This window comes from Diplotaxodon limnothrissa, linkage group LG18 (genome assembly GCF_057381915.1).
Source record: "Diplotaxodon limnothrissa isolate DT_005_m linkage group LG18, D_limnothrissa_male_GT1.1, whole genome shotgun sequence".
NCBI classification, from domain to species: domain Eukaryota; kingdom Metazoa; phylum Chordata; class Actinopteri; order Cichliformes; family Cichlidae; genus Diplotaxodon; species Diplotaxodon limnothrissa.
The window spans coordinates 22,937,808-22,961,144 of NC_140613.1; the positions used below are offsets into that span (position 1 = coordinate 22,937,808).

At 41.4% G+C, this 23,337-nt stretch overlaps 2 protein-coding genes across 2 annotated transcripts; one reads left to right on the forward strand and one right to left on the reverse strand.

Moving 5' to 3' along the window:
* pcyt1aa (phosphate cytidylyltransferase 1A, choline a) lies at positions 1-11,697 on the forward strand. The gene is made up of 9 exons (XM_085378064.1): positions 1-338; positions 3,659-3,772; positions 4,098-4,197; positions 4,341-4,457; positions 7,589-7,740; positions 7,934-8,012; positions 8,120-8,262; positions 8,354-8,542; positions 9,563-11,697. The coding sequence occupies exons 2-9, from the start codon at positions 3,659-3,661 to the stop codon at positions 9,779-9,781; spliced, it is 1,113 nt and encodes a 370-aa protein (XP_085234190.1). The 5' UTR covers positions 1-338; the 3' UTR covers positions 9,782-11,697.
* A 235-nt stretch (positions 11,698-11,932) lies between these two features.
* On the reverse strand, positions 11,933-23,152 carry LOC146613611 (AP-2 complex subunit mu-A-like). Its single transcript, XM_085377628.1, has 13 exons — positions 23,009-23,152; positions 21,443-21,564; positions 16,487-16,752; positions 16,166-16,248; positions 15,867-15,872; positions 15,627-15,762; positions 15,005-15,149; positions 14,787-14,804; positions 14,159-14,278; positions 13,840-13,975; positions 13,537-13,634; positions 13,247-13,358; positions 11,933-13,014 (listed from the first exon to the last, which is right to left on the reverse strand). The coding sequence occupies exons 2-13, from the start codon at positions 21,514-21,516 to the stop codon at positions 12,880-12,882; spliced, it is 1,329 nt and encodes a 442-aa protein (XP_085233754.1). The 5' UTR covers positions 21,517-21,564; positions 23,009-23,152; the 3' UTR covers positions 11,933-12,879.
* Positions 23,153-23,337: the final 185 nt, after the last annotated feature.

The following is a 23,337-nucleotide window of genomic DNA, read 5'->3' on the forward strand; positions in this document are numbered from 1 at the left end:
GTCAGCCTTGTAGTACAGGCTGTCACTGCTGAGAATTTGTCTGTCCTTCTGGTTGATGCGGTATTTTGACAGCGACACAGAAAATACTGGGACGTTGGACGCACAGGATTGTTCATCTTTACCGTTGTCACTTGTGCTAGCGAACTAGCGAGCTAACGGCTAAAGTTAGCTAATAGGCGGCCAACTTTAAAAGGTAGATTGGTAACTAGCAACTGAGGGTGGCTAGCAGCGTTAGCTAGCTTTCTTGCTTTCAGCCAGCTAGCCTGCTGGCACTGCGAGGGTAGGAAGCCGCCCACTCGTGCAAGGCAGCATTCCGAAAAAAAAAAAAACAGCGAAAGGTAAGCAAGCAGAAACTTCAAACAGATACCTGACGTTAGCTAATGTTGCGAGCCGGGATTTTTAGCCTAGTGAGGTTGGGAATTTCAGTGAGAGGCGAAAAAGTCGGCACAGCGAATTTTTTTTTACTGCTGTACTTCACAACTATTATCACCAAGCCCTTTGTCAGCTGTTGGTGTCTCTCCTGTCAATAGTTGAGGTTAGATGCCTGTTGCACTCTCTGTGTCAACTTTGCATGTGTTTGCAGCCTTACTGAACAGCATTATAACTTCCCAGGGATACTAGACATTGGGAACATTGTGTTAAATGCTGTGTGGATTTCAAAGTGTGGTCGGAGGACCTTTAGTGAGCCGGGCCGGGCCAGGGCCGAGTAACTTCTGTGTTTAAACCTTACTGTACGAGCGAAGACAGCGTTGGATGTGCACACAGTTACTATTCTTAGATTTGACCCGAATTTGAACAGGTAACTTCCTGTAATCAATGATTAATCATTTGAGTCATTTGTGGAACAGTGCTGCAGTCAGTGTCTCATTTCAGTTTTTGATGTGTTTCTGGAAGATATGCAGGTTTAAGCCTGATAGTTGGCTTAAGAAAGATATCGAAAAGTCTCTTTTAGCTTTGAGAACGTAAAGAGAAATAAAGATGATTCTGTACTAGGCTAGCCAAGTATTTATAAAGCAGTTACAAAAAGAGCAACCGCTGACCAAAGTGCTGGACAAAGCAATAAAATACAATTTGAATAAAGTTTAAATAAATAAAAGGCTAGAAGGCTAAACTTATAGGGTTAAGGTAATCACTACAAGTTTAATACATTATATTGTTTTCTTGGATTTGCTGAGAAGCATTGTGTTATTTAATCGTTTTACAGGTTTGATCGTGTACCTCATTTGCACAGCACTTATTCACACAGTGTTTGGCACTGGTCCCTTTGTTGCGTTCTTATTATAGCAGTCAGTTTCAGTGACGATGACATGCGCTCTTCATCTAAATCTTCTCTGTCACTGTGTGGGAGCCCTGTAGGACTTCTCAGTCCCAGTGTTCAGCTGGCAGGAGGGGGGCGTTTGTGCAAGTGCCCAGTGTTGGATCAGGTAGCTGTCACCACCAGGAATGTTGAGCTGCCATGTCCTTCACTCATTGTACTGAGTCACAGTTTCATAACTGACACAGCAGCAGATGTCCAGCCGGGGGCTATTATGACCTAATCGCAAGTTAAAAGAAACCTTTTCTTTTGCTTTTCCATTTCTTCTAAATTTATTGTAAAACTTTCAGATAATTAGGTCAGTTGTTAATGCTCTCAAATCTGGATACCAATGTTGAACTTTATTCATATATCACTTTCCAAAAACATAGTTGTGAAGTGCTTTTCATGACACAGCAAAATAGATCACTATTAAAACTTAAAAAGAAAAGTACACACAACTGTAAAAACAAAACAGCGAAAACATGATATGTACTTGAACAGTGTGTGAAATATGACGTCTTTGTTTTGAATGAGTCGTGAAGCTAAATGTCATGTGATGCTAAAGAGTCTCTTTTTTTTGTTACAAGGGCACAGACACACTGCAGACAAGATACAAACACAAGACCTTCCCATATTTGTTCTCTTCTGCATGGTTGATTAATGAACATACACGTATTCGGTTGTCATTTTGGCTATGGATTATTCGTTAATCATTTTTGAAAGCAAGCATTTCTAATGTTTAATAACTTTTATAATGTGAGCTTGTTGGTTTGATAAGAGAAGCCGACCGAAGTCTCATGAGGGGATTATTCATCTTTGCAAGAAGTATTCCTTTATAGCTTCCTCCAAATATCTCAGGCTGTGCCATAAAGTTGTGGAAAGGCATCCAGCAGGCTCTTATGTGTATCACAAAGTCAGCTGAAGTCTATCAGCATAGAGTATAAAAATACGCCTACTTGTGGTGACCTGCTGACACTGGAGAAACGGGGCTGGGTTTAATGTTCCCACATGCGAGGCTAACTTGGTCTCACACGAGGCATCAGATGTAAAGGCTGAATGGGGTTAATGTTCTGTATGTTTAGGAATTAACTATGGTATGTTGGAACAGGTGGTGTTTGCTTGATTTTCACTTGACCTGTATCTCTATGGACGTGAGAATCTGTCATGGTGGTTCATACTGTGTTCTCCCGGTTTCTGGGTCAAAGGTGACTCGGCATATATCACCTGTCATAACACGACAGCTGTATAAATTTACAGTCTGTCCGTGATGTATATTATATTTTGAGTGTGCTTGTGTGCTTTAATTATGTAATACAGTTCCTACCCCCAACATAAAGTGTTACTAATAGGGCTGGGCTATATCATAACGTTCACGGTAATACCGGTGTAATGTTGGGCAACGATAAGAAAATCTAATATCGCGATAGAATATGGGTAAAACGCGCATGCGCAGTGCCTTTGTTTACATACGCACATGGCGGCGATGCAGAATGAGAAGGGCGAAAGTGGATCGTTAAATTAAACTGATGAACCAGAATTGGTTTGTAAAAATGCTGCAACTTCAGTGGTGTGGAACTGGCTTAGCTTTCATCCGTCAGATACACAACAAAGCACTATTTTTGGTAGCGCATGCTAGCGGGCCGTCGTTATTACCGTGTTTTTTGGAAAATACAGCACACTCAATCAATCCTTTGATTTTTCTGAAAATCGACAGTGCCCTTTATAATCCCGTGTGCCTTCTGTATGAATTCTGGTTGTGTTTACTGACCTCGAAACGATTTTATGTGTTACACGGCGCTCGAAAATCTGTCAAATGTTTCAGTACGACTTTGCTAAGCTATGAAGGTGCAATGCTCGATGATTGTCGGAGCATTACGGCTACCGTAGTCAGGCGCCTCGCCGAGTGATACGTACTTTGCTTCAACATAATATTAACGTATTGTGTGTATAACACTCGTTTTAAGTTTTTTGGATATTATACATGGTTATGCTCAGGATATGTCGGCCAATTTCCACTGGAAATGCCTTTTGGTTAAGCTGTCAGCAAGGAATTTGCATTTGCACTGTTAATTTTTTATATAACTTTAATGCACTTAAAAAAAGCTGCTTGTTTAAGTGAAAAAACATTGATGGGTTGTTTTTTTTTTTTTTGCACTAATAAAGTTAAGGAGTTGTAAAGTATTTTGTCTAGCGTCAATTATCGTCAGTTATATCGTTATTGCAAATTTTCAAATGTATATTGTGATAAATATTTTTGGTCATATCGCCCTGCTCTAGTTACTAATTAACCTAGGACATGGAAAAGAGTTGAATGTGAAGTGTGGGGTGTTTAAATTGCACTTGTCTTAACCTTTGACCCAGATGGAGGCCCAAAGCTCCAGCACACTGCTGCTGTCAAGAAAGAGAAGAAGAGATGGCTCCAATGGGGAGGCCGAGGAGGGTGAACGGTTTGGGAAAATCCCCAGGTGTACTGTGGTGAGTCTTTGTGCTTTAACAGCACCGTATTTGCTGTGCAATCTTTGTGCGTAATGCTGTACAAAGTGCACACCAATGCAAAGAGCCCCAAGCAATAATACTGCAGTGTGAGATATCAGCTGATGTTTGCTGAGGAAATGTCATCCGTTCACCCTTGATGTCCACATCAGTTTATGCTGTAAGAGTCCAGGAAAGAGCAATTACATCATTTTAAAGATATGACGACAGTTTTTCTAGTATTTGTGGGGAAATTCATTTAAATAAAAAACAAAAATGCACAATTCATCCTTTATATCATCTCATTCTCCTCCAATGTCTCTTTCAGGGGCTCAGGCACCCTGTACCCTTTGCAGATGAGCTAGAGCCAGCTGATAGTAAAGCTTACAAAAGAGTCAGCATGGAAGAGGCCAAGAGGGGAACACCACGTGAGTCTGAAAGCTTAAATCTCTCACACTTTGATTGCCTCTCTGGTGCCACAGTCTTAAGTAAATTCACAGATGTGGTCAAAATGAAACCATTTGATTCTCTCTGTCCACCTCCTAATATCTTATCTCATTTGTTCGTCCAGCTGAAAGACCTGTGAGGGTCTATGCAGATGGCATCTTTGATCTTTTCCACTCAGGTCACGCCAGAGCCCTCATGCAGGCTAAATGCCTCTTCCCAAATACACATCTCATTGTTGGAGGTAAGTAGGGTTGCCAACCGTCCCTTAAAATACGGAATCGTCCCGTATTTCGAAACAAAAGTACACGTCCCGTATTGAGCTAATAAGGGACGCACTTTGTCCCGTAATACAGTGAGAACCAAAAGTAGTCTATAAATGTTAATGGAATTAACGCTTTGTTTGAAAACATAATTCCCAGCCCCTCTCCTGCTTTGTGACCAATGAGCTGACAGCACACTTATGACAATTCGAGTATGACAATTCAGATTACCGCTCATCTCATTGGTCGAGGAAAGGTCGCTTTCGGAGAAAATACCGGAAGACAACAGGTGACCACAACAAGAAGCATGGCCAACAGGGAAACAAACGCCGACACTGCGGTGCAAGTCTCGGACGACAGTACACCTAAAGCTGGGCAGACACTGTGTGATTTTTTTTCAGTCACGTTATTCAGCTCCTGCTCAAACTGCACGATTGACTCACAGGGGTTAGAAGTTCATAGGTCACGATGTACTCTCACACTGTACCGCCCGATGCTCTGATGCGACCTGAGTGCTCACACTGTGCCGCTGTTGTGCCAAAGTAGTTACCCCCGCCATAAAATGAAGGTTATAACAGAAAATCTGTCGCTCTCTCTCTCTGTCTTTCACTCACACAGACACACCACCACCATCAACTTTGCTAAATTGCTAATGAAAAACATTGATCAGGCAGCTGTGATTGAGCAGCAGTGTAAATCCAACTATTTTCACGGTTGTTGTGGTCGTGATAATTTTGTGAGGCCACATCGAAAAGGCTCGGATGAGCTTTCCAAAGTTCTACAAGTTGTGCCTCCATCGCTTGTGTCCAGATCACACGCTGCACTGCCGTGCTGCTCCATCTTTTACACCAACGTTTACGTGTTTGCGTGCGAGCAGCTGCGGTGACACCCTCACGAGCGATTGATGATCGGGAACTGGTCGTGAGGTGTTAATCACTTCTCGTTACCCAACGTATACTACATGACGCACGATGAAGGCCAAAATCGGTCCGATCACTCAAAAATCGGCTCAAAATGGGCCTAAAACCGCACAGTGTGAGCCCAGCATTAGAGCAGCAATGTTTGTTTCCCTCAGAGAAAGGGAAGAATGGGAAAAGGAAAACACCTGGCTGGAAAAAGTTAATATGGGCATGTGCAGTGAATATCAGCGCTATGTGGCCAGAAGTGTGATAATATAATTTATTTTGTGTAATAAACAACTGCAAGGATAGATGATTACAACAAATAGATGACTAATACATAAAAGTAATACATAGATGAATAATGATGATGAGTTAAGATGCGTAATCATGGGAACAAGTGGGTTTACAAACAGGAGCAGCTGATTAGCATTAGAAAAGCTGAAATAATACCTCAACTGAAGCCAATTGTACTAAATGCACTAAATAGAATAGAATAGAATAGAATTCAACTTTATTGTCATTGCACATGCACAGGTACAGGGCAACGAAATGCAGTTTGCATCCATCCAGAAGTGCTTTAGTGATATAGATATATTACAATAAATATTAGCAATAATATAGATATGTGAGTATATTACAGAAATGGGTCTATTATGGTATGTTATAATGTACACGGTATGAAGTATGTTGTGAATATTCTATAACTATAAGTATGTACAGGCTATGAACAGGATATAAATATGAAAAACTATACAGAATATGAAATAAATAACTTTACAGAATCCGAGATATACAGCTATACAGAAATGGGAACTGTGCAAGTTGTAAACAGTTGTAGGATTAAAGATTATCGAATGTACAGAATGATTATTTACACAGAGCTATACAGTAGTGCAGTTAAGATAAGTGAGGGTGTAGATAGTTTCTACAGAGGCTATATAAAGTGCTAGTGGTTGTGAGTGGTGGTTCACTCCATGTTATTATTGTGTTTGAGGGTACAGTTGTCCATTGTGGGTGTGTGTATGTTCAGTCCATGAGTTTAACGTGGGTCAGATGTCAGGAGGCAGAGTTCAGGAGTCTGACAGCTGTGGGGAAGAAGCTGTTCCGGTACCTGGTGGTCTTAGTCCGGAGGCTCCTGTGGCGCCTCCCAGAGGGCAGGAGGGTGAAGAGTCCATGTGACGGGTGACTGGGGTCTTTGATGATTTTCCCAGCCCTTTTCAGACACCGCTTCCTGTAGATGTCTTTTATGGCAGGAAGTGGTGCTCCGGCGATGCGCTGGGCAGTTTTCACGACCCTCTGCAACGCCTTCCGGTCCGAGGCAGAGCAGTTCCCGTACCAGACTGTTATACAGTTGGTCAGGATGCTCTCGATGGTGCAGCGATAGAAGTTCACCAGGATGTCTGAGGACAGGTGGTTCTTCCTCAGAGTCCTCAAGAAGAAGAGGCGCTGGTGAGCCTTCTTGACCAGCTTGGCACTGTTACAAGAATATTTTTCTTTCTATTGTTTTCTATTATTTTAAGTTAAGCAGGACAGAGTTCTTTTAAAGAAAGATTTACTTATATTCTCAAAAGTTAAGCATGACAGGCTTCTGTTTAAGAAAGAGACCTGTTTTATTGTGTTAATGTTGTCATTTTGAGCTAAAAATAAATAGCTAAATGATCATTTGTTTCACATGTGTTGATATCACAAAGAATAGAATATGCATCTACTTAAATCAACTTCAAGTCAAATGGTTAAAAAAATAATTTCACACACAAAAAAAGAGCTAGAAAATTCACCACACTGGGAAGGGTGAAGACAACTGGGTCGCCCGGTCCTGGCCACGAGGTGTCCCTTATTTATTTTTCAGGGAGTTGGCAACCCTAGAGGTAAGCTTGAGTGTGTGTTGCTGCTCTCAGCTGCTGGATGTTGTTCAACAGCTGGATATTCTTTCAGCGTTTCGTTTTTATGCTCTGTGAGCGTACGTCACATTCTGTTCCCAACTGTCTAATAAAATAAGAACAAACAGTGCGGTGGTGTTTTTAATGGCAATGCAATCAGAGATTGTTACATGATGCTCCTTGAACTTGAGTCACAGTAAATCCCTCAGCTGAAGTGTTTGAGTATTTTCTGTCTCTATGGCTTTCCCTTCTGTTTAAATCAGTTTTTCAAAGCCTCTTTTTTTTGTGGAGAAACTTTAAATTTTCACTTCTTTAAATATTTCCTGTCAGTGTGCAGCGATGACCTGACTCACAAGTACAAGGGCTTCACAGTGATGAACGAGGATGAGCGATATGATGCTATCAGACATTGCCGCTATGTGGATGAAGTAGTGCGAAACGCCCCCTGGACGTTAACGCCGGAGTTTCTTGCAAAACATCGTGTGAGTACATGACACAGAATTAAAAACCACGACTAGAAACTTTCAGTCCCTTCACTCAGAACTTGGAGTTAGACTGTAGACATTTTTATAGTGCTAACTTTTTCCCTACTGTTTTGTTTGTTTTATTTTTGTACAGCTTGTAGATCTGAATCTCCCCTTTGTTTATCTGTGTTGCTTGTAATGACCTCTCCAGATTGACTTCGTGGCCCACGACGACATCCCATACTCCTCAGCGGGCAGTGATGATGTTTACAAGCACATTAAAGAAGCTGGTGAGCAACAGCATAATGGAGATTAGGAATGTGGTATGCAGTCAACAAGGATCAAATTGGATAAGTCCAGAAACTCTTATCGCTACAGCTTTTTCTGCTTTCTTTAGGTATGTTTGCACCCACCCAGCGGACAGAGGGCATCTCCACCTCTGACATCATCACTCGCATAGTCCGCGACTATGATGTATATGTCAGGCGCAACCTGCAGCGAGGGTACACAGCCAAGGAGCTCAACGTCAGCTTCATCAATGTACGAAACTTTGCTTTGCTCTAACCGGACGTTAAACAGACAGTGGATGTGTTCGTTAACCTGTCTCCTTTGTCACGTGCACCCTTAACAGGAGAAGAAGTACCATCTCCAGGAACGCGTGGACAAGGTGAAGAAGAAGGTGCGTGACGTAGAGGAGAAGAGCAAGGAGTTTGTCCAGAAGGTGGAGGAGAAGAGCATCGACCTGATTCAGAAATGGGAAGAGAAGTCCAGGGAGTTTATTGGAAACTTCCTGCAGATGTTTGGCCCTGAGGGAGCCTTGGTGAGGATGCTGGTTTTGTTTGGTCTTTAAACACTATTTAATGAGGAATTTGATTGGAAACATGTGCTTTTTGGCAATGTTAAACGTCTGGGAGACTTTTTCACTTGAAAGAAAGGCTTTATAGCCAGTGATGCACACATCTGCGAGGTGAGAGTATTGTTGGTGTAAATGAACAAAGCATAAACACGGTAGAAATGGTGAAGACTAAAATAACATGACTTTGTGATAGTAGGCTTCAGTCACACAGGACTGTAGACCAGTTACTGACAATGTAGGAACCACCAATGTGAGGGGAAAATGCAACTTTTGCAAGTGTCTGCTGTGCAGCCGCTCACAGTGACGTGGTATTGTTTTGATACAGGGACACAAAATATCAGTATTTTAATAAATAAATGTAAATACTCTCTGAATACTATGAACAATAGGGCTCATCTTATGCATCACCAACATCAGTTGCCAACTGGTCGGGATTACACATTTTTCCTTAGCGACTAGAGGTTACCAGGGGATGGTTAAGTCATTGATGTCTTTTATCTTTATTTTAGGTTATTAGCTCAGTCGGTTAATTCCATTGTGCATAATATGTGTGATCTACAAATCGGAACATTTAATTTTGTCCTTCAGTTGTTTGAACTCACAGGCAGGAAAAGATCCAAACTTATTTTCACTTGTCTCGGCCAAGATCTTGCCTGGGACTTTTAAATCTAAGTTTTCAGCTCATAGTTCTGATATCAGGTCGGAGTCCCAAAACACACGTCTTCCCATATGTGACATGATGGTACTGTAGAAATGAAATGCAGTCTTAGTGTTTTTTGATAGTGTCTGGGATTTAAAGCAGAGATATAAACTTGTAACAATGAAAAAAGCCGTCAGCTGGACCATGTGTACTCTGTGTTTTTGTTACCACTGTATGTAGAAAAGTCACACTGACTTAAAATCACACGGCACAGCACATTATTCCTGCATTCAGCTGATTTGATCACCAGCTCATCTGTTCCCGCCTTTGTCTCGCCTCCACAGAAACACATGCTGAAGGAAGGACGTGGCCGCATGTTGCAGGCCATCAGTCCCAGACAAAGCCCCAGCAGCAGCCCCACCCGCGAGGAGCGCTCTCCCTCTCCCACCTTCCGTCTCCCCTTCTTCTCCAAGACCTCCCCGCCCCCCTCACCTCCCCATCACAGTGGGGCCCGCGGATACCTCATCAGCGAGGACGACGACGACGAAGACGACGAGAACTAGACTTCGTTCGCGCTCTCTGCTGTCAGGTCGCAGTCAGCTCTACTAAACTGGTAGCACTGTCGAGTAGCGTGAATTTCATTGAGCTCCTGCTTTAAATGTCTTTTTGTTTTATGGTTTTACTTTGACCTTTAGGACTTCACTGTCATTAAAACAGCCAGGTTTTTTTTTTTTTTTTAAACGGCCAATTTTATCCTATTTGTTCCTGTGTAAGGATCAGTTAAAATTATGGCTGTAGTCACTTGAGTTCTTTACAGGTAAGTTTCATTTATCTTTCACTTTGTTTGCGTTGGGGGTTTTTTTGTGTTGTTTTTTTAGTCACTCACTGTCACAGATATTTCACGCGGTGCACTCGTCTACCACGGTATTATTAAGGTTAGCATTGTATTGCATTAGGAGTGGGTCCCCCCGCCATGGCTTTGACACCAAATTCGGTGTCGGAAAGGTCAGCCGAGGAATCACGAAGACACTGTTGGGTATCTCGGGCTGCAGGTTGTCAGAGCAGGTCAATTAATTGAAGTTTTACGTGCCCTCTCTCATGCAACGGGGCAATTTATATTCTGCTCATACTAACAAAACAAAGACCTGGCTCTTTTTTTTTATTTCTCATTGTTAAAATAACCAGGAAACTCCAGATCCTGTGTGAGCTGAATCTGAGAGTACACTTGTTCTACTAAACAGCAGCGTTTTTCCAATGTGTGTGTGTGTGTGTGTGTGTGCGCGCCTGCCTGCCTGCAATTGGGCCTGTTTTTGTCAGTGTATGCGCATGTTCGTGTGTCAAAGCTCTTAAATTGGCATGTTTGAAACGTGTTCTGTCAATATTTGCCACCTGTTTACAGATCTGGTGTAAGCTACGACTTTAATGCATATAGTAATAAATTTGCTTTTAAATCGTGTCTGCAGACGGGAAATCGGTCTTTGAAAGACTAGTTTGGGACTAGACGCCTTTCAGTGGCGTAAACAGAGGAACAGCAACAGTTTAGATGTTGATACTTAAATGCTTATTTTTGTAGATTTTGTTTTTCACCTGTGCTGCTTCATTTTGAGCAGATAATCAACATGAGCAGCGGTGGAAAAAGTAAAATACACAACAGTCTGGTTGCCCATCTTTACAAATAAGTATTCATAAGCACAAAACAGGTTTCTTTGCTGAATAAAGCCTCCTAATGGGAAGCACACTAACACAGCAAATCATTAAAACTTAAGGCTGGGCTTGTGTGCACCACACTTATGTAGCTACCTCCCTCCCTGAACTGATTGTTTCCGAAGACGAGCACAAAGTATGGGCATAAGGTTTCCTTTCTAAACAGAGCCATTGTCCCTGCACTGAAGCAATGTGACTTGCTCAAATATTTAAGTCCAGCCTCTGTGTGTGTTATGTCCTGTATCTTTGGGGATAAATCGTTTTTTTTTTTTCCCTCCCCTCCTCTGTAACTGTGACTGAAACATCACAGGATATCTGAAGATGTAACGCAATACTGTTAAGATGACGCTAATATAAATGTTGACAGATGTCGATTGATATGCTCTAGGCTTGTTGTGGGTGAAATCTTAATTGGAACTTGAGGGAAACAGCTGAACAGGACTTGAGTACTCACCCTGCATTATTCCTTGAGGAAATCCAGCCTAGTCTTTGGTGCTGAGCTAGTTTTGGGAAGCCTCGCTTTGTTTCTTCTGGAAGCTTTTCCATTAAAAAAAATAAAATCAGTGAACTTCTCATTAAGAGCAAATCCACCTACAAGGTGGTGGAGGCTCGAGTGGCAAGCCAAGCCAATAATAGCCACTATTAATAAGAGGCATGTAAATGTTTTAACAGGAAGTGTTTTTAATCGTGTTATTTTGCTGTTTGGGGCAATTTTGTTTTATGTCCTGTATGTAGAGAAAGAGCAAGGCAGTAAAAATGTATTAAAATTGTTGGCCAAAGCATTTCTGGATCATGAGCCATCATTTGTCTTTCAGTATTTTCCATGTTAACTGGATTCTTTGGCATTGTATATAACCTGCATTGAAAAACCAAACCTGCTCCTGTTACAAAATCTGCTGTTCCCACAAAGAAGCACATCCTTATTTCAAACAATGAGAAAAGGAAACTGGTACAATAGAATTCAGACAGCCTAAAATAACATCAAATGAAAACAAACAGGTGGGTTTGGTTACAGAGTCAGATTTAATTGGACAGAACGGTCACCAGGGCTACAAACATGAAGAAGCAGACAGGTGCAAAGCAAACGCCAGGGGGAGACCTCACCTCACTGCAAACACGTCTAGGGCCTCGTCTTTGAATCCCAAAGAAAACCAAGTGTGCCAAAGTTAAATTTGGGTGTGAATTTGGGTCACGACTTGCTTATCATGATGATGGTCAAGCTTAAAAACTGTCTGGAATGTTCCCTTATGTTTTAACTTCACTGACTGAATGCCAGGGAAAAAAGTGAGGGAGAAGTAGTGGAAAAATACCAGGGAAATCTATCAAAAAAACAAAAGGCTTGCACATCATCATTTCTGCTCTGCCTGCTTTTGAGATCCGAATGAGCACTCCTGAAAACACGGATCACATATCAGTCAATTCATTCAAAAGGGTAGATTCTACTGAGAGACGTTTGTATACAGGAACTACATCAGGATTCATTTTAAACCACAACAGCTACTAATCATCTTAGCAGGGATAACTCGAAGATTTGGGACTTCTAAGTGTTGAGTAGATAGTGGAACAATAACACTGAATAAACACAACGGGGGGGGGAAGGAGGGGGGGGACCCTTCAAGCCTCTAGTTCGCTCCCCCGGACACTCCCGCATCACTCGTCTTTTTCTTTCAGACACCGGCTGGTTCATGTTTACTCATCACAACGAGATATATACGATACAATGGTTCACATTTTGCATATATCTGTGCATTATAACATATTTACTTTTTTTTTTCTTTGACAATGTAAATTTCAATCTTCAACACCTAGTTAGGGAGAGGTGGGAGGGGGTGAGAGAGAAGTGATAAGGGTTGTGGGAGGAAGAGGAAGGAAAAGGAGGGGGGGAAAAAAAAATCTTAACAGGATAGATGGGAGGGGAAGTGGTGAGTTTGCTGCCTGGCAGGGGGGAGGTACAACTTTAGCAGCGGGTTTCATAGATTCCAGAGCGGCCGATGTACCGCACCCATTTGATGACATCATGGTCACTGTAGTTGAGCTTGGACTCAAACACCTTCAAGTAGCGCACCTTCAGGCCGGATGGCGCAAAAGGAACCTGCAGGGACAAAGGAGGAATGTTACAAACGTGCCAAAACATGCAAGGTGTAGGTCGCGGGTTCTTGCAACAGGAAGTGTATTTATGTGGAAATAGTAAGCAGGAAGTGATTTGCATGGAAGATAGTAGGATTTAATCCAAAGTCCATTTTTATGGCTAGCAGCTCTATAATAAGGTCCACTTAGCATTCAGAAAAGTAAGGCTCATGCGCCACTCCAGTGAGCAATCTCACCTCAAAGTTCATAGAGATGGGAGGCCTGGCCCATTTCTTCTTATCGTTGGTTGGCAGAAGCTCAATCTCTGCACTGATCTGAGACTCCTTCATCCCAGCCATCCGTTTGATCCTAAACAAGCACAGAGAGAGATGTGAGACATTGCATTTTCACTCCAAAAAAAAAAAAAAAAAAAAAAAAAGAGGGAAAAAAGGAAAAACAAAGAATATATGAGGTTGTTAATCATCAACTTTTCAGAGAACATAAAAGCAAATTTGCTTTTCCCATGTGCAGCAAAGTTGATACTCACTTCCAGACAATGGCGTTCTCACTGGCCTTGTACTTGGCTTTTCCTTTCATACAAATCACCTGCACACCGCTAGTATTGAGGGGTGTTGGGATACGCACCTGAGGAGCGACGATAAAACAATAAATAATTAGAGCAGGTAAACTTTTGACCCATAACTGCACATTTTCTCTGATTTAAGTTCTTAGAATTTAAAACGTATTTTCCTAACATCTTCTGCATTTCTGAGTAAAACGCTACATGTTGAGTGTAACATGAAAAAAAACAAAAACCAAAAAAAACCAAAAAAAAAAAAAAACAGCTGACCTCAATCTTCTGAGCCAGCAGTGATGGTTTGAAGTTGGACTTGATGACCACTTTCACCTCCAGTTTGGTGCGGCCCACCTCCCTGACTAGAGGAATAACTCGGAACGGCAGGATGATGTCCTTTGTAGTGCGATATCTGCAAGAAATAGCATGAGAAGAAACGGTGTAAATTAGTAAAGCAGAAACAAGCCTAGTCAGTATCTTCAGTGTTCATCCATGCCAATTAATGATGCTTATAATGTCATTAGAGCCAAACAATTTCTCATGGCTTCACAATAAAAAAGAAGCTAAAAAAGAAAGAAAATTTTCATCTACTGACCTCATAAGCTCATACTCTCCATCAGGGGGGATGAAGCTGATGCTACGCTCAGAGTCAAACTTACTGAGGCGCACACACTGGTGGAAGGTGCAGTCATCGATGGCTATGGACTGCTTCCCACTACCAGGAAAGAAAACACATCAGACACCACATGAGATGAAAGAACAGTCCACCTGTTTATTACTAAAAACGTACAGGAAAAACAAAAAAAGGTCCCAGTCTCCAAAAGCTAAAACTACAACTTTCCCTCAATTAAGGTTTATCATATGACTACACAAAGGGACACAACTGCTTAGTACCAAGACATGTGCACCTGGTTGAGGTTAATGTCATTATTCTGCACTTAAAACAAATCAGTCACTGTTAGGTGTTTGGGTAAAGGATTAGATGTCAAGCAGGTAGGTGTGGGTGCAAAAAACAAACAAACAATTCTACCAAAAGAGGGAAAGCAACCACCAGGCAGCACACTCAAAAGTTAAAGACGTGTTTTGTTTGTGTTGACTGTGTGGGGAGCAACAGTGCATGAGATGTACAAATTCTTAATTTGCTAAAGGGCTGAGATGAGACGGGAGCTGGTGTGAGTGTGCGTTGAGGTGGCAGAGGGTGAGGACACTTGTCAGTACAGTACCTTCCTCCCCCTAAATCACTGAGGTACAGCACATAGAAAAGAAAGAGAGGGAAAGAAAGAGATGCATCCAAAGGAAAGAAAAACGAAAAAGAAATTGTAAACCCTGTGTCGTTGCAAGCAAGACAATATTAACACAGACAAGCATAACTTAGGGCTTTTAAAACTTGGACAATGACATTTCCTGTTGTGGTTTTAAAAATAAAATGCATATCACTCACCTCTTCCCTGCATCATCAGAAGCTCCTCCCTTGCCCTGCTTGTCGATGACGATCTTGTCGTTCATGCCAAATTTGCACTCGGGCATTCCACTCAGGTAGCTCTTCATCACGACTCGGCCGGACACGTGAGCACTCAGGACCTGCCCTGTATGGGAATGCTTATGTTAGGCAAAGACATCACATGAAGCTCAAACTGTTTTATTTGTGGGATCTAATGCTGCTCAATATTAAACTCTTACTTAGAAATTTATGTCTCAAGTATGAAAACAACTAGCAGTGTTATCACAAGTTTAGAATTTATCACTTTCAAAATAAAATACATGCATTTCCAAGACAACAGTAGAACCTCTAAACATGTTTTCTGAGTAATCGTTGTAAACATAAGGACCCATGTTTTGGAAATTTGTAACTGAGACACCCATAATCATCTCAATCATGAGTTGCAACTGTAAACGTTAATACCTACTGCTGCTGGGGAAAAATGTCTGATATGAGACAAGAAGACAAAAACAAAAATCTGCTTTATTGTTTTGAATTTGCATGATTTGAACGAGAAATTTACAGAAAGACAGTGCACACTTTATTTTCATTTTCACTTTTTCTAAAGGCGCCATAAACGCACCTTGTGGTGACATAAGCAGGTTAACGCTTTCCAGTACATCCAGGAAGAGCTCATTGCGGCGATACTTGATGCCCTCGCGACGCCAGCCAATCTGCCCCGTCACCTGGCTGGTGATCTGAGACTGCTCCTCTTTTGTCTGAGAAACAGGGAGGGAAAATGTATCACTACTAACAAAAGTCAAAAGGGGATCATCAGCTCAGATTATCAGCATGGATCAACACATTTTCAGTATGCCGTTACCTGGTGCTGAAGTGTCCAAAGGTTGCAGTTGAGGGAAAACAATGAGACAAAAACAAAACAAACAAACAAAAAGAAGAAAATTATTTACATTTTAAAGCAGTGGTCAGCAAGTTTCATTTTATACATTTTATTTTAGTATCGTAACACTGATTAACCGCTAACCCTCTATTTATTTTTCCTACATGACAAGTGGATATGCACTTTTTCATTTCTAGTGTTTCATATTGTGACACCGACAGTCTGGGAAATGGAGAGTGTACCCTTGTTCTGTCAGAGAGGGAGCATTCATTTATACTGACCTGTCCCTTAATGCCCTGCTGGGTTATGAAGGTCTTCAGCGCCCCAGTCTCTGAGTTCTGGGGGTAGCCAAAGTCCAGGATCTCTGTATGAACAAACACATAGCTTGTTGGGTAAGAAGGGAAAACTAGGACATGTAGGGCCAAACACAACCTGTTGACTCTGCCTTGACTTTAACCTGGACACAAACATAGTGAACAGACTAAAGCAATGACCTCTTTTCCCAAAAATAAAACTATTTACACTCTACCATAACAGAAAAAAATATGTACATATTTAGAAAATTTAACTGATCTCTCACACGAGCGCTTGTCATCACCTACCATCCAGCAGCTCATAGATGAGCACAAAGTTGTTCTTGATGTTCTCCTCGCTGATCTTGCCGAAGTATGCGGTCATGACGTCACACATTTTGTAAAGGAACTCAAACACCATGGCGGCGTTGACATTTTGCTTGGTGACGGCTGCCAACCAGATGTTGGAGCGCTTCACGTGGAAGAAACTGGTGCGGGCAATATTGGTTACCGGCGATCGAACCTGCTGCCTGGCGTGGATCACGTTCACGCGGAACGCATCCACAGCATTACGCCTAAGATGCAAGGACGAAAGATAGAAAGAGGAGAGGAAGTTGAGATAATTGTTTACAACAGTGTGACATCATGTGAAAGTACTCCTGCAGTTTAACTACAAGTTAAGCTCAGCCCAGACTCATAACAAACAACTTCTTAATACCTCAGGAACATATATATTCATTGAATAGATACCAGTTACCACAAACACATTCAACCAACAGAAAGGGGGCATGTTAAGTTGGTGTTGTTTTGTGTAAAGTGGGATAATTACCATGAAGAGACAACTGAGACATCAACGCAACAATGTCATAATTAACTCAACTTTATAGGAACAAAAAAAAAAAAACCTAACTAAATCACACAGCTAATCTTGCACAATCTGATCTTTGTTTTAATGTCTTTTTATTAAGGCAGAGAGGAAAAAAAGAGCAAAATAATCTGAATTGCATTCTACATTAAGTATACTGTAGCTTATTGCCGAAACTCAACCATGATTAACATGGATTTATAGATGACAGGGCTCTGTATGAGGGATGCAGCAAGTTCTGACAAGAATTTGCAAATCCCACTGTCCCAGGAACATCTTCAGGGCCTTTTCCAGCCACGATCTCCCACCTTTACAAACCCCAAAATAAGTAGATAAGAGAGTATCTCCTAACCAGGCAACATTGCAAATAAGCCTTTCAAACACTGATGTTCTACTTTTCTACTGTACAACAGCATGAAGGTTGTTCGATTTGAGTATATTTGCATATCCCCAAATAAAAAGCTGAACTCTAATGATGCCCAGCGCTGCGGTTAAGAGCTGCCTGTCAAATACAGGCCATGTAAAAATAAATGAATGATAACTAAACGCAATCTTGTCTTGTTGCTGCTGCATATACAAGAAAATGTTTCACTTAAACAACAAAAAACCAAACAAAAAACTCTTAAGGAATGAAGGGTTTGTAAAACGTTCTAAATGCGGAAGGGTTATAAGAAATGCGAGTATGTACTGTGGCATACTGACGCGGCATGTCGGAGAAATTCTAAGTCTGCAATTGTAGAGCTTATTGATGTAGATGCTAAAAAAAAAAAAAAGTTTGTTGGCTAATGTTAACTTTGCCTCATGACTTATTTCATGTTTAATAAGCAAAGCTGTGACAGCATGAGTGCAGTGGGTAGCAGGTTTAATCATCATCTGCGTGTTAACACAAATACGTGTGCTCAGAGCAATAGCCTACTATTTGACAAAAACAACCATGTATAGAAACTCCAGTCACTACTCACTTCCATAACCACAGTGTAATGTAATAACTACTGGGGCAAACAGGAACACATGAGAACAATGCGTTTTAGCATGACAGTTGCACTGAACAAACAGAGGGAGTTAGGCCTGTGTTTGGCAGTCTTATTTCTGCTTTCTTATGCATTTGAAGTACATAAATGCCCCATCCACTGTTTGAGGAAATAAAATGGGGAGGACTACTTTTGCAATTCAAATGTAGCGAATTCCAATTACATCAACTGTCAATTCACCCAGATCACAGTGTATTGAACAGCAGCTATTAACTAGACGTTCCACCTTATTAGATCAGCTTCAGATTTAAATCATTCCATCTATTAAAATTTATACACAAAAATCATTGGTAACATCTACAAAAATGCCATTAGATTATTTAAAATGATTTGTTCAATTTATCTGAAGGGAAGAAAAAACAATAATTAGGGCAAAGGATCAGAGGACTATCTAATCATGCTCAGACTACATGCTTAGGCATCAGCAGAACTGACTGTGAGCAAGACTATTCACTGAAGTGGCCAAGTTCTTTGGCTATGACTGATTTGCTGTTATATTTCAGTATATGGCGGTTTATTTACCACTGTAATGGCATGACGGGTGACTCATGCTTGGAGAAAGTATCAGGAGTCTGACTGTGGAGTCAATGGGCATGCACTTTAGGGGATCATGGGGTCATTGATTGGTGGCCATGAGAAGGAGAGGTCATGCTTTAGAGGCTCGAGCATCTCTTACCTATTCCTACAGGGGCCAAGATGAACAGATGGAGGAAAATGGTGATACAGAGGATAGAGAGGAGACACGAATGAAGTAAAAGGACACGAGAGACAAAAATGCACAAGAGACATTTTCGTGCATCATGTAGACAGAGTGAGTAACATGGTGGTATTATGATGCCATCACTATAGCTGCATATGTTGGGAAAAGGTCAACAGTATCATACTGCTCCTTAATCTAGTGCTTTACAACACAACAGCATGGCAAGTGAAAGATTATTTATGCCACTGCATTACCGAATTGTTATTTCAAGAAAACCAAGTTGCATGACAGCTTCAACTAAAAACTCAGTTCATAATGTAGCTGTCAAAACAACAATACTGAGCAAAGCACCATGTCTGGTTTACCCTGCATTCTGCAACAGTGAGGATCACCAATAGCAACCGATGCTGATGAGTTCACACATCAAAGATAAAGGACGAAATGTGCAAGCAAGAACATGACATTAGAATTTTCTCCAGCCTTTTTCCCCCCTGTAAGCGTAATACGAAGTCAATACCTTTCCTTATTCACTGCCATTCTGTAGGACACGCAGCGCTGCGTTTCAGAAAGCACAACAAGCAGCTGTGTTTGTGCTACAGCTGACAAGGAAGGAGCAACCATGAAAAATAAAGAAAACTATTACTTTACTGATCCTGCTAAAAACAGCACAGAATGAATATACAGATCCCTGCATGAAGCCAACTCAGACCATTAAGTGGTGTCTGAGTGGCTCAGTTTTTCGAGGCAACAGGTCATAATGAACAGTTCTGCAATGCAGCACACTGCTTGCTATTCAACCCATTTTCTCCCCGACTGTGTTTGTGGTGTCACCATGCCTTCAATAATTAAGATTAAATGTTAAAAAAGGTCAAAAATGTATCTCTTCACCCCAAAACAGGAGATTACGAGTGTATCAGTTCATACACTTATCCCTCTACAGCTTGTCAACCTTCACTGTGTAAATCTACAAGGGCCTGATCTGCCAGTCCTGGAAAAGAGCCTACTTGGACTTCAAAACAGTCAATGAATGTGAATACACAGAATTTAATAGGCAAATTTAGCTATTTTCATTGGTGACTCTTTCTCAGTCTAACTCTGTAGAGCTAAATATGATACTACAAGCACTCAGCCAAGTCATACCAGACGTTAAACAGCTCTTAGTACAAAATATATGTCATCCCAGGTGGCCCGGTGTGAGAACTGAGCGTGTATTTGTACACCAAAGTGCTGCATGCTGCCTGATGGATGAAGAGCATCACCCAGGCATTGCTACCGAAATCAAACAGAGTAGGACAGCGAAAACACATTTCAAGCAGACCATCTCCTGCTGTGTTACAAATATACGATCAGGCAACTGTGGCTGCCTGACGTAATTTTACATGTATTATCTAGGGTGTTTAAATTGAGAAGAAGAAGGAGGAGATGTGGCCAAATCTTCTGGCTACCAAGCAGAGCCCTTACATGGCACATTTGAAACCACGTAGGCAACCTGACACCTTCATGGACATTATTACAACGTGGTGAATATACTGTCAAAGGTTTCTCTTTACAACTGGCTTAAAACTGCTGTTTTAAGCCAGGATAAGTTATGGTCGTCCAATTTGCTTTGTAAAGGCTTTCACATAGAAAAAAACTTTTTTCCTGGTATATATGTTCCACCCCTAATATGAGAATCAAACTTACTTTCTGTGATTTTACAGAGAGTAAGTTTGAGGAGGGAGAACATGAACTCACAAATGAGCTATGCAGTAGTAACAGATCTGACCTGATATGCCTAGAGTCACACTTTATGTCTGTATAACAGTTTTCCACAAAATTTGCAAAATACATTTCAAATTGGGACTCCATGTTTGGATTAATTAAGGATTTTTAAGCAATCTACAGCACGAATTTCTTCATGGCTTTTGTTTTCCTAACATGTGCTAGATTTAACTGACCTTATGTATTGTTATAAGCAGCGAACATTTCAGTTCAGCACACATCAGATATTATGCATTCGGTTTAAGACATTTCCTGACCCCAGAGAGTAACCTTCTGTTTGATTGAAGACTTTAAAGTTAAAATATGTGATCACTGACTAGTAAATGAATGTCTACAGGATATTAAGCAATCTTTATGGGGAGGAAAAGAAGGCTTCCTCTCTCTACCTTTCTGCCACATGGTAAGAATTAATAACTTGCGTCTTCAAGGGAGAGTCGACAGTGAATCAATTTGGAAAAGCTTTTCCCTCAGCTGCACTTAACCTTTTTAAAAACAAGGTGTGGTTGGATAAGCTTGAGTGAACCAAATGATTACCTCAGACAATATGGAAAAAGAATAACTTTTCCCTCTCAATTATTCTTCTCTGTATTTAGTCACTTATAAACAAAGTCTGTAATAAATATTTTTTTATCCATACATACACATTTGATTATTTAAAAAAAAAAAAAAAAAAAAAAAAGTACTACACAGAGGCAGTAACACTACTCTAAATTTAATCCTGGTGCAGGTTTGTATTTGGTCAACAACAGGAAAGACACGTGTGAACTTAGCCAAGAAGAGACATAATCCTCTCTCATCCTGGATCAACTGCAGGCTCTCCACCCACACTGCATCAGGACCTTCTCAGTGATCTGGAGTGTCTCAAAATCTGGGAACATTAGAGCAGGGTTTCTCTCAATTGAACATACCCTATGTCATCTCGGTAAACTCGGGAGATGAGGACCTCCCCCTTGTGGTTGTAGATGAACAGTCCTCCAATCATCGTGGCTGCTCTTCAATCCCAACCTGCCATGGTGAAACCAAAGCCCTCCTGAGAAAAGACAGAAATGAAGACAGGATATGTGGGAAGGAAAAGGAGGAAGAGAAGTAGAGAAGTGAAAGCAGCAAAAAAAAAAAAAAGAAAAAGTGAGGGAGTAAGCAATAGTACAGAGAGGCATTTGTCCCTCACATCCGCTTTTTCTGTCCTTCTCACTCTCTCTCTCTCTCTCTCACACACACACACACACTCTAAAGCCAGATGGATACATCCTGCAGCTGCACCACTGTGGTGACTCATTTTTCCTGTAAGACACGCACACATGCATACATTATTTACTCAGTACAGGCTAAAAACCACTGCAACTACTCTCACCACAGACAGTTCCCCGTTTTCTTCTAAAGTAAATAAGATTATTGACGAGAGATTAGCAGCTACCAATCTGACGCCGGATGCCACCAGACAGCCAGCTAAAAATCTGATGGCCTAACTAAAGTGTCGTCTTACATGTGTTGTCCGAATCGGGTTATATTCTAAAATTAAAACATATCATCAAAAATATTCTAAAGACATTTTTGTCGTTTGGTATTTAATTCTTGCAGAAATGTGCCCTCCTTAAAGAATGAAGATTCTGGAAAACAGAGGATGAAGGACATGCCTGACATTCCTCGAAGATAGAATCCAGACAATTTACACACACAACAGCATTCAGAGGAAAACCACCGCACAGATATAAGCCCGCAAGTGAGAAAATATCTCCTCGTTAAAGCACCGCCGAGTCGTGACAGAATAAACCTCGCACAGAAGCCGAGGGGTTTAATCGCCCATTTATCGGCGAAGTCAAGATGTCTGCTCACTCGGGCCATTTCCTAACGTTCATACATTTTTCATATTTTTCATTTTTTCCCTCGGCCACCGCGCGGTCGGTTAGCTACCATTTTTTTTGTCTTAAATATTATTAAGTGGCTTGACTGTGGTTAGAGGCTTGACCTTCAACTAAGATCGAAGTGATGGAGAATACACCGAGTGAGATATAAGCTAGCTAATTTAGCTCACGATAGCGGGCTAGCTGGCGGTGATATTCAGCGAACCGGAGTCGAGCCGTGCAGAATTTTAAATGGACTTCCGGTCAAAAGAAAACCAGTCAATTTGACGGGACCTTAAAGAGAACCATTAACTATCATCGACAACTTACGAGTTAGCCATGCAAATATACATCACGGGTTATTCAACAATGTTGGGTAATATATAACGTAATAAGAGATATTAACAAGGGGGCCCTTGCTTGCTTTTAATTTGAAGGAAAGACGAGTCCTTTCCGTTATCAGTCTAGTTACTGCTAATGGATTGATGTTAGCTAGCGCCACGGCGGCTAATGTTGCTACGTTAGCATCGCTCACGAATGAAACCGTTTCACCGGCTTTGCGTAAAGGTTTCCGGACTACAGTTACCCTAATTAACGAAAAAACTGCAGTCCTTTCGTCTTTAGTGACCTTACCCTAGTTCTCTCAAGAACGCCACCAGTCTTTTGCCTCTCCGTTCGGCCTCGGATAGCTTATGTCAGGATCCAGTAGGTTCCCAGTTCACACGCCCGCTAATTCCGCTCCTTCCTCCTGGTCCTCTGATAGCTGTCAGCTGACCCGCCGTCCTTACGCACAGCCGTTCCGCCGTGACAGGAAAAGGCGCGGCTGGAAAGATGTGTAAACCGCACCCAGGCCTCGATACGATAAGCAACATGGGTTACTGGCTAGTTATTCCGTAAAACATTTCACGTTTTACGGGAGATAATGGTTATGTTTAATGACCGGAAAGTGCGCTAGAATTGCG

Coding starts and splice junctions, on each gene's coding strand:
- pcyt1aa (XM_085378064.1), top strand. CDS start 3,659: ATGGAGGCCCAAAGCTCCAGCACACTGCTGCTGTCAAGAAAGAGAAGA. Junction 3,773..4,097: donor AAATCCCCAGGTGTACTGTG/GTGAGTCTTTGT, acceptor TGTCTCTTTCAG/GGGCTCAGGCACCCTGTACC. Junction 4,458..7,588: donor TACACATCTCATTGTTGGAG/GTAAGTAGGGTT, acceptor ATTTCCTGTCAG/TGTGCAGCGATGACCTGACT.
- LOC146613611 (XM_085377628.1), bottom strand. CDS start 21,516: ATGATTGGAGGACTGTTCATCTACAACCACAAGGGGGAGGTCCTCATC. Junction 16,753..21,442: donor GTTTACCGAGATGACATAGG/GTATGTTCAATT, acceptor CTTGCATCTTAG/GCGTAATGCTGTGGATGCGT. Junction 13,635..13,839: donor TGCTGGCTCAGAAGATTGAG/GTCAGCTGTTTT, acceptor GTCGCTCCTCAG/GTGCGTATCCCAACACCCCT.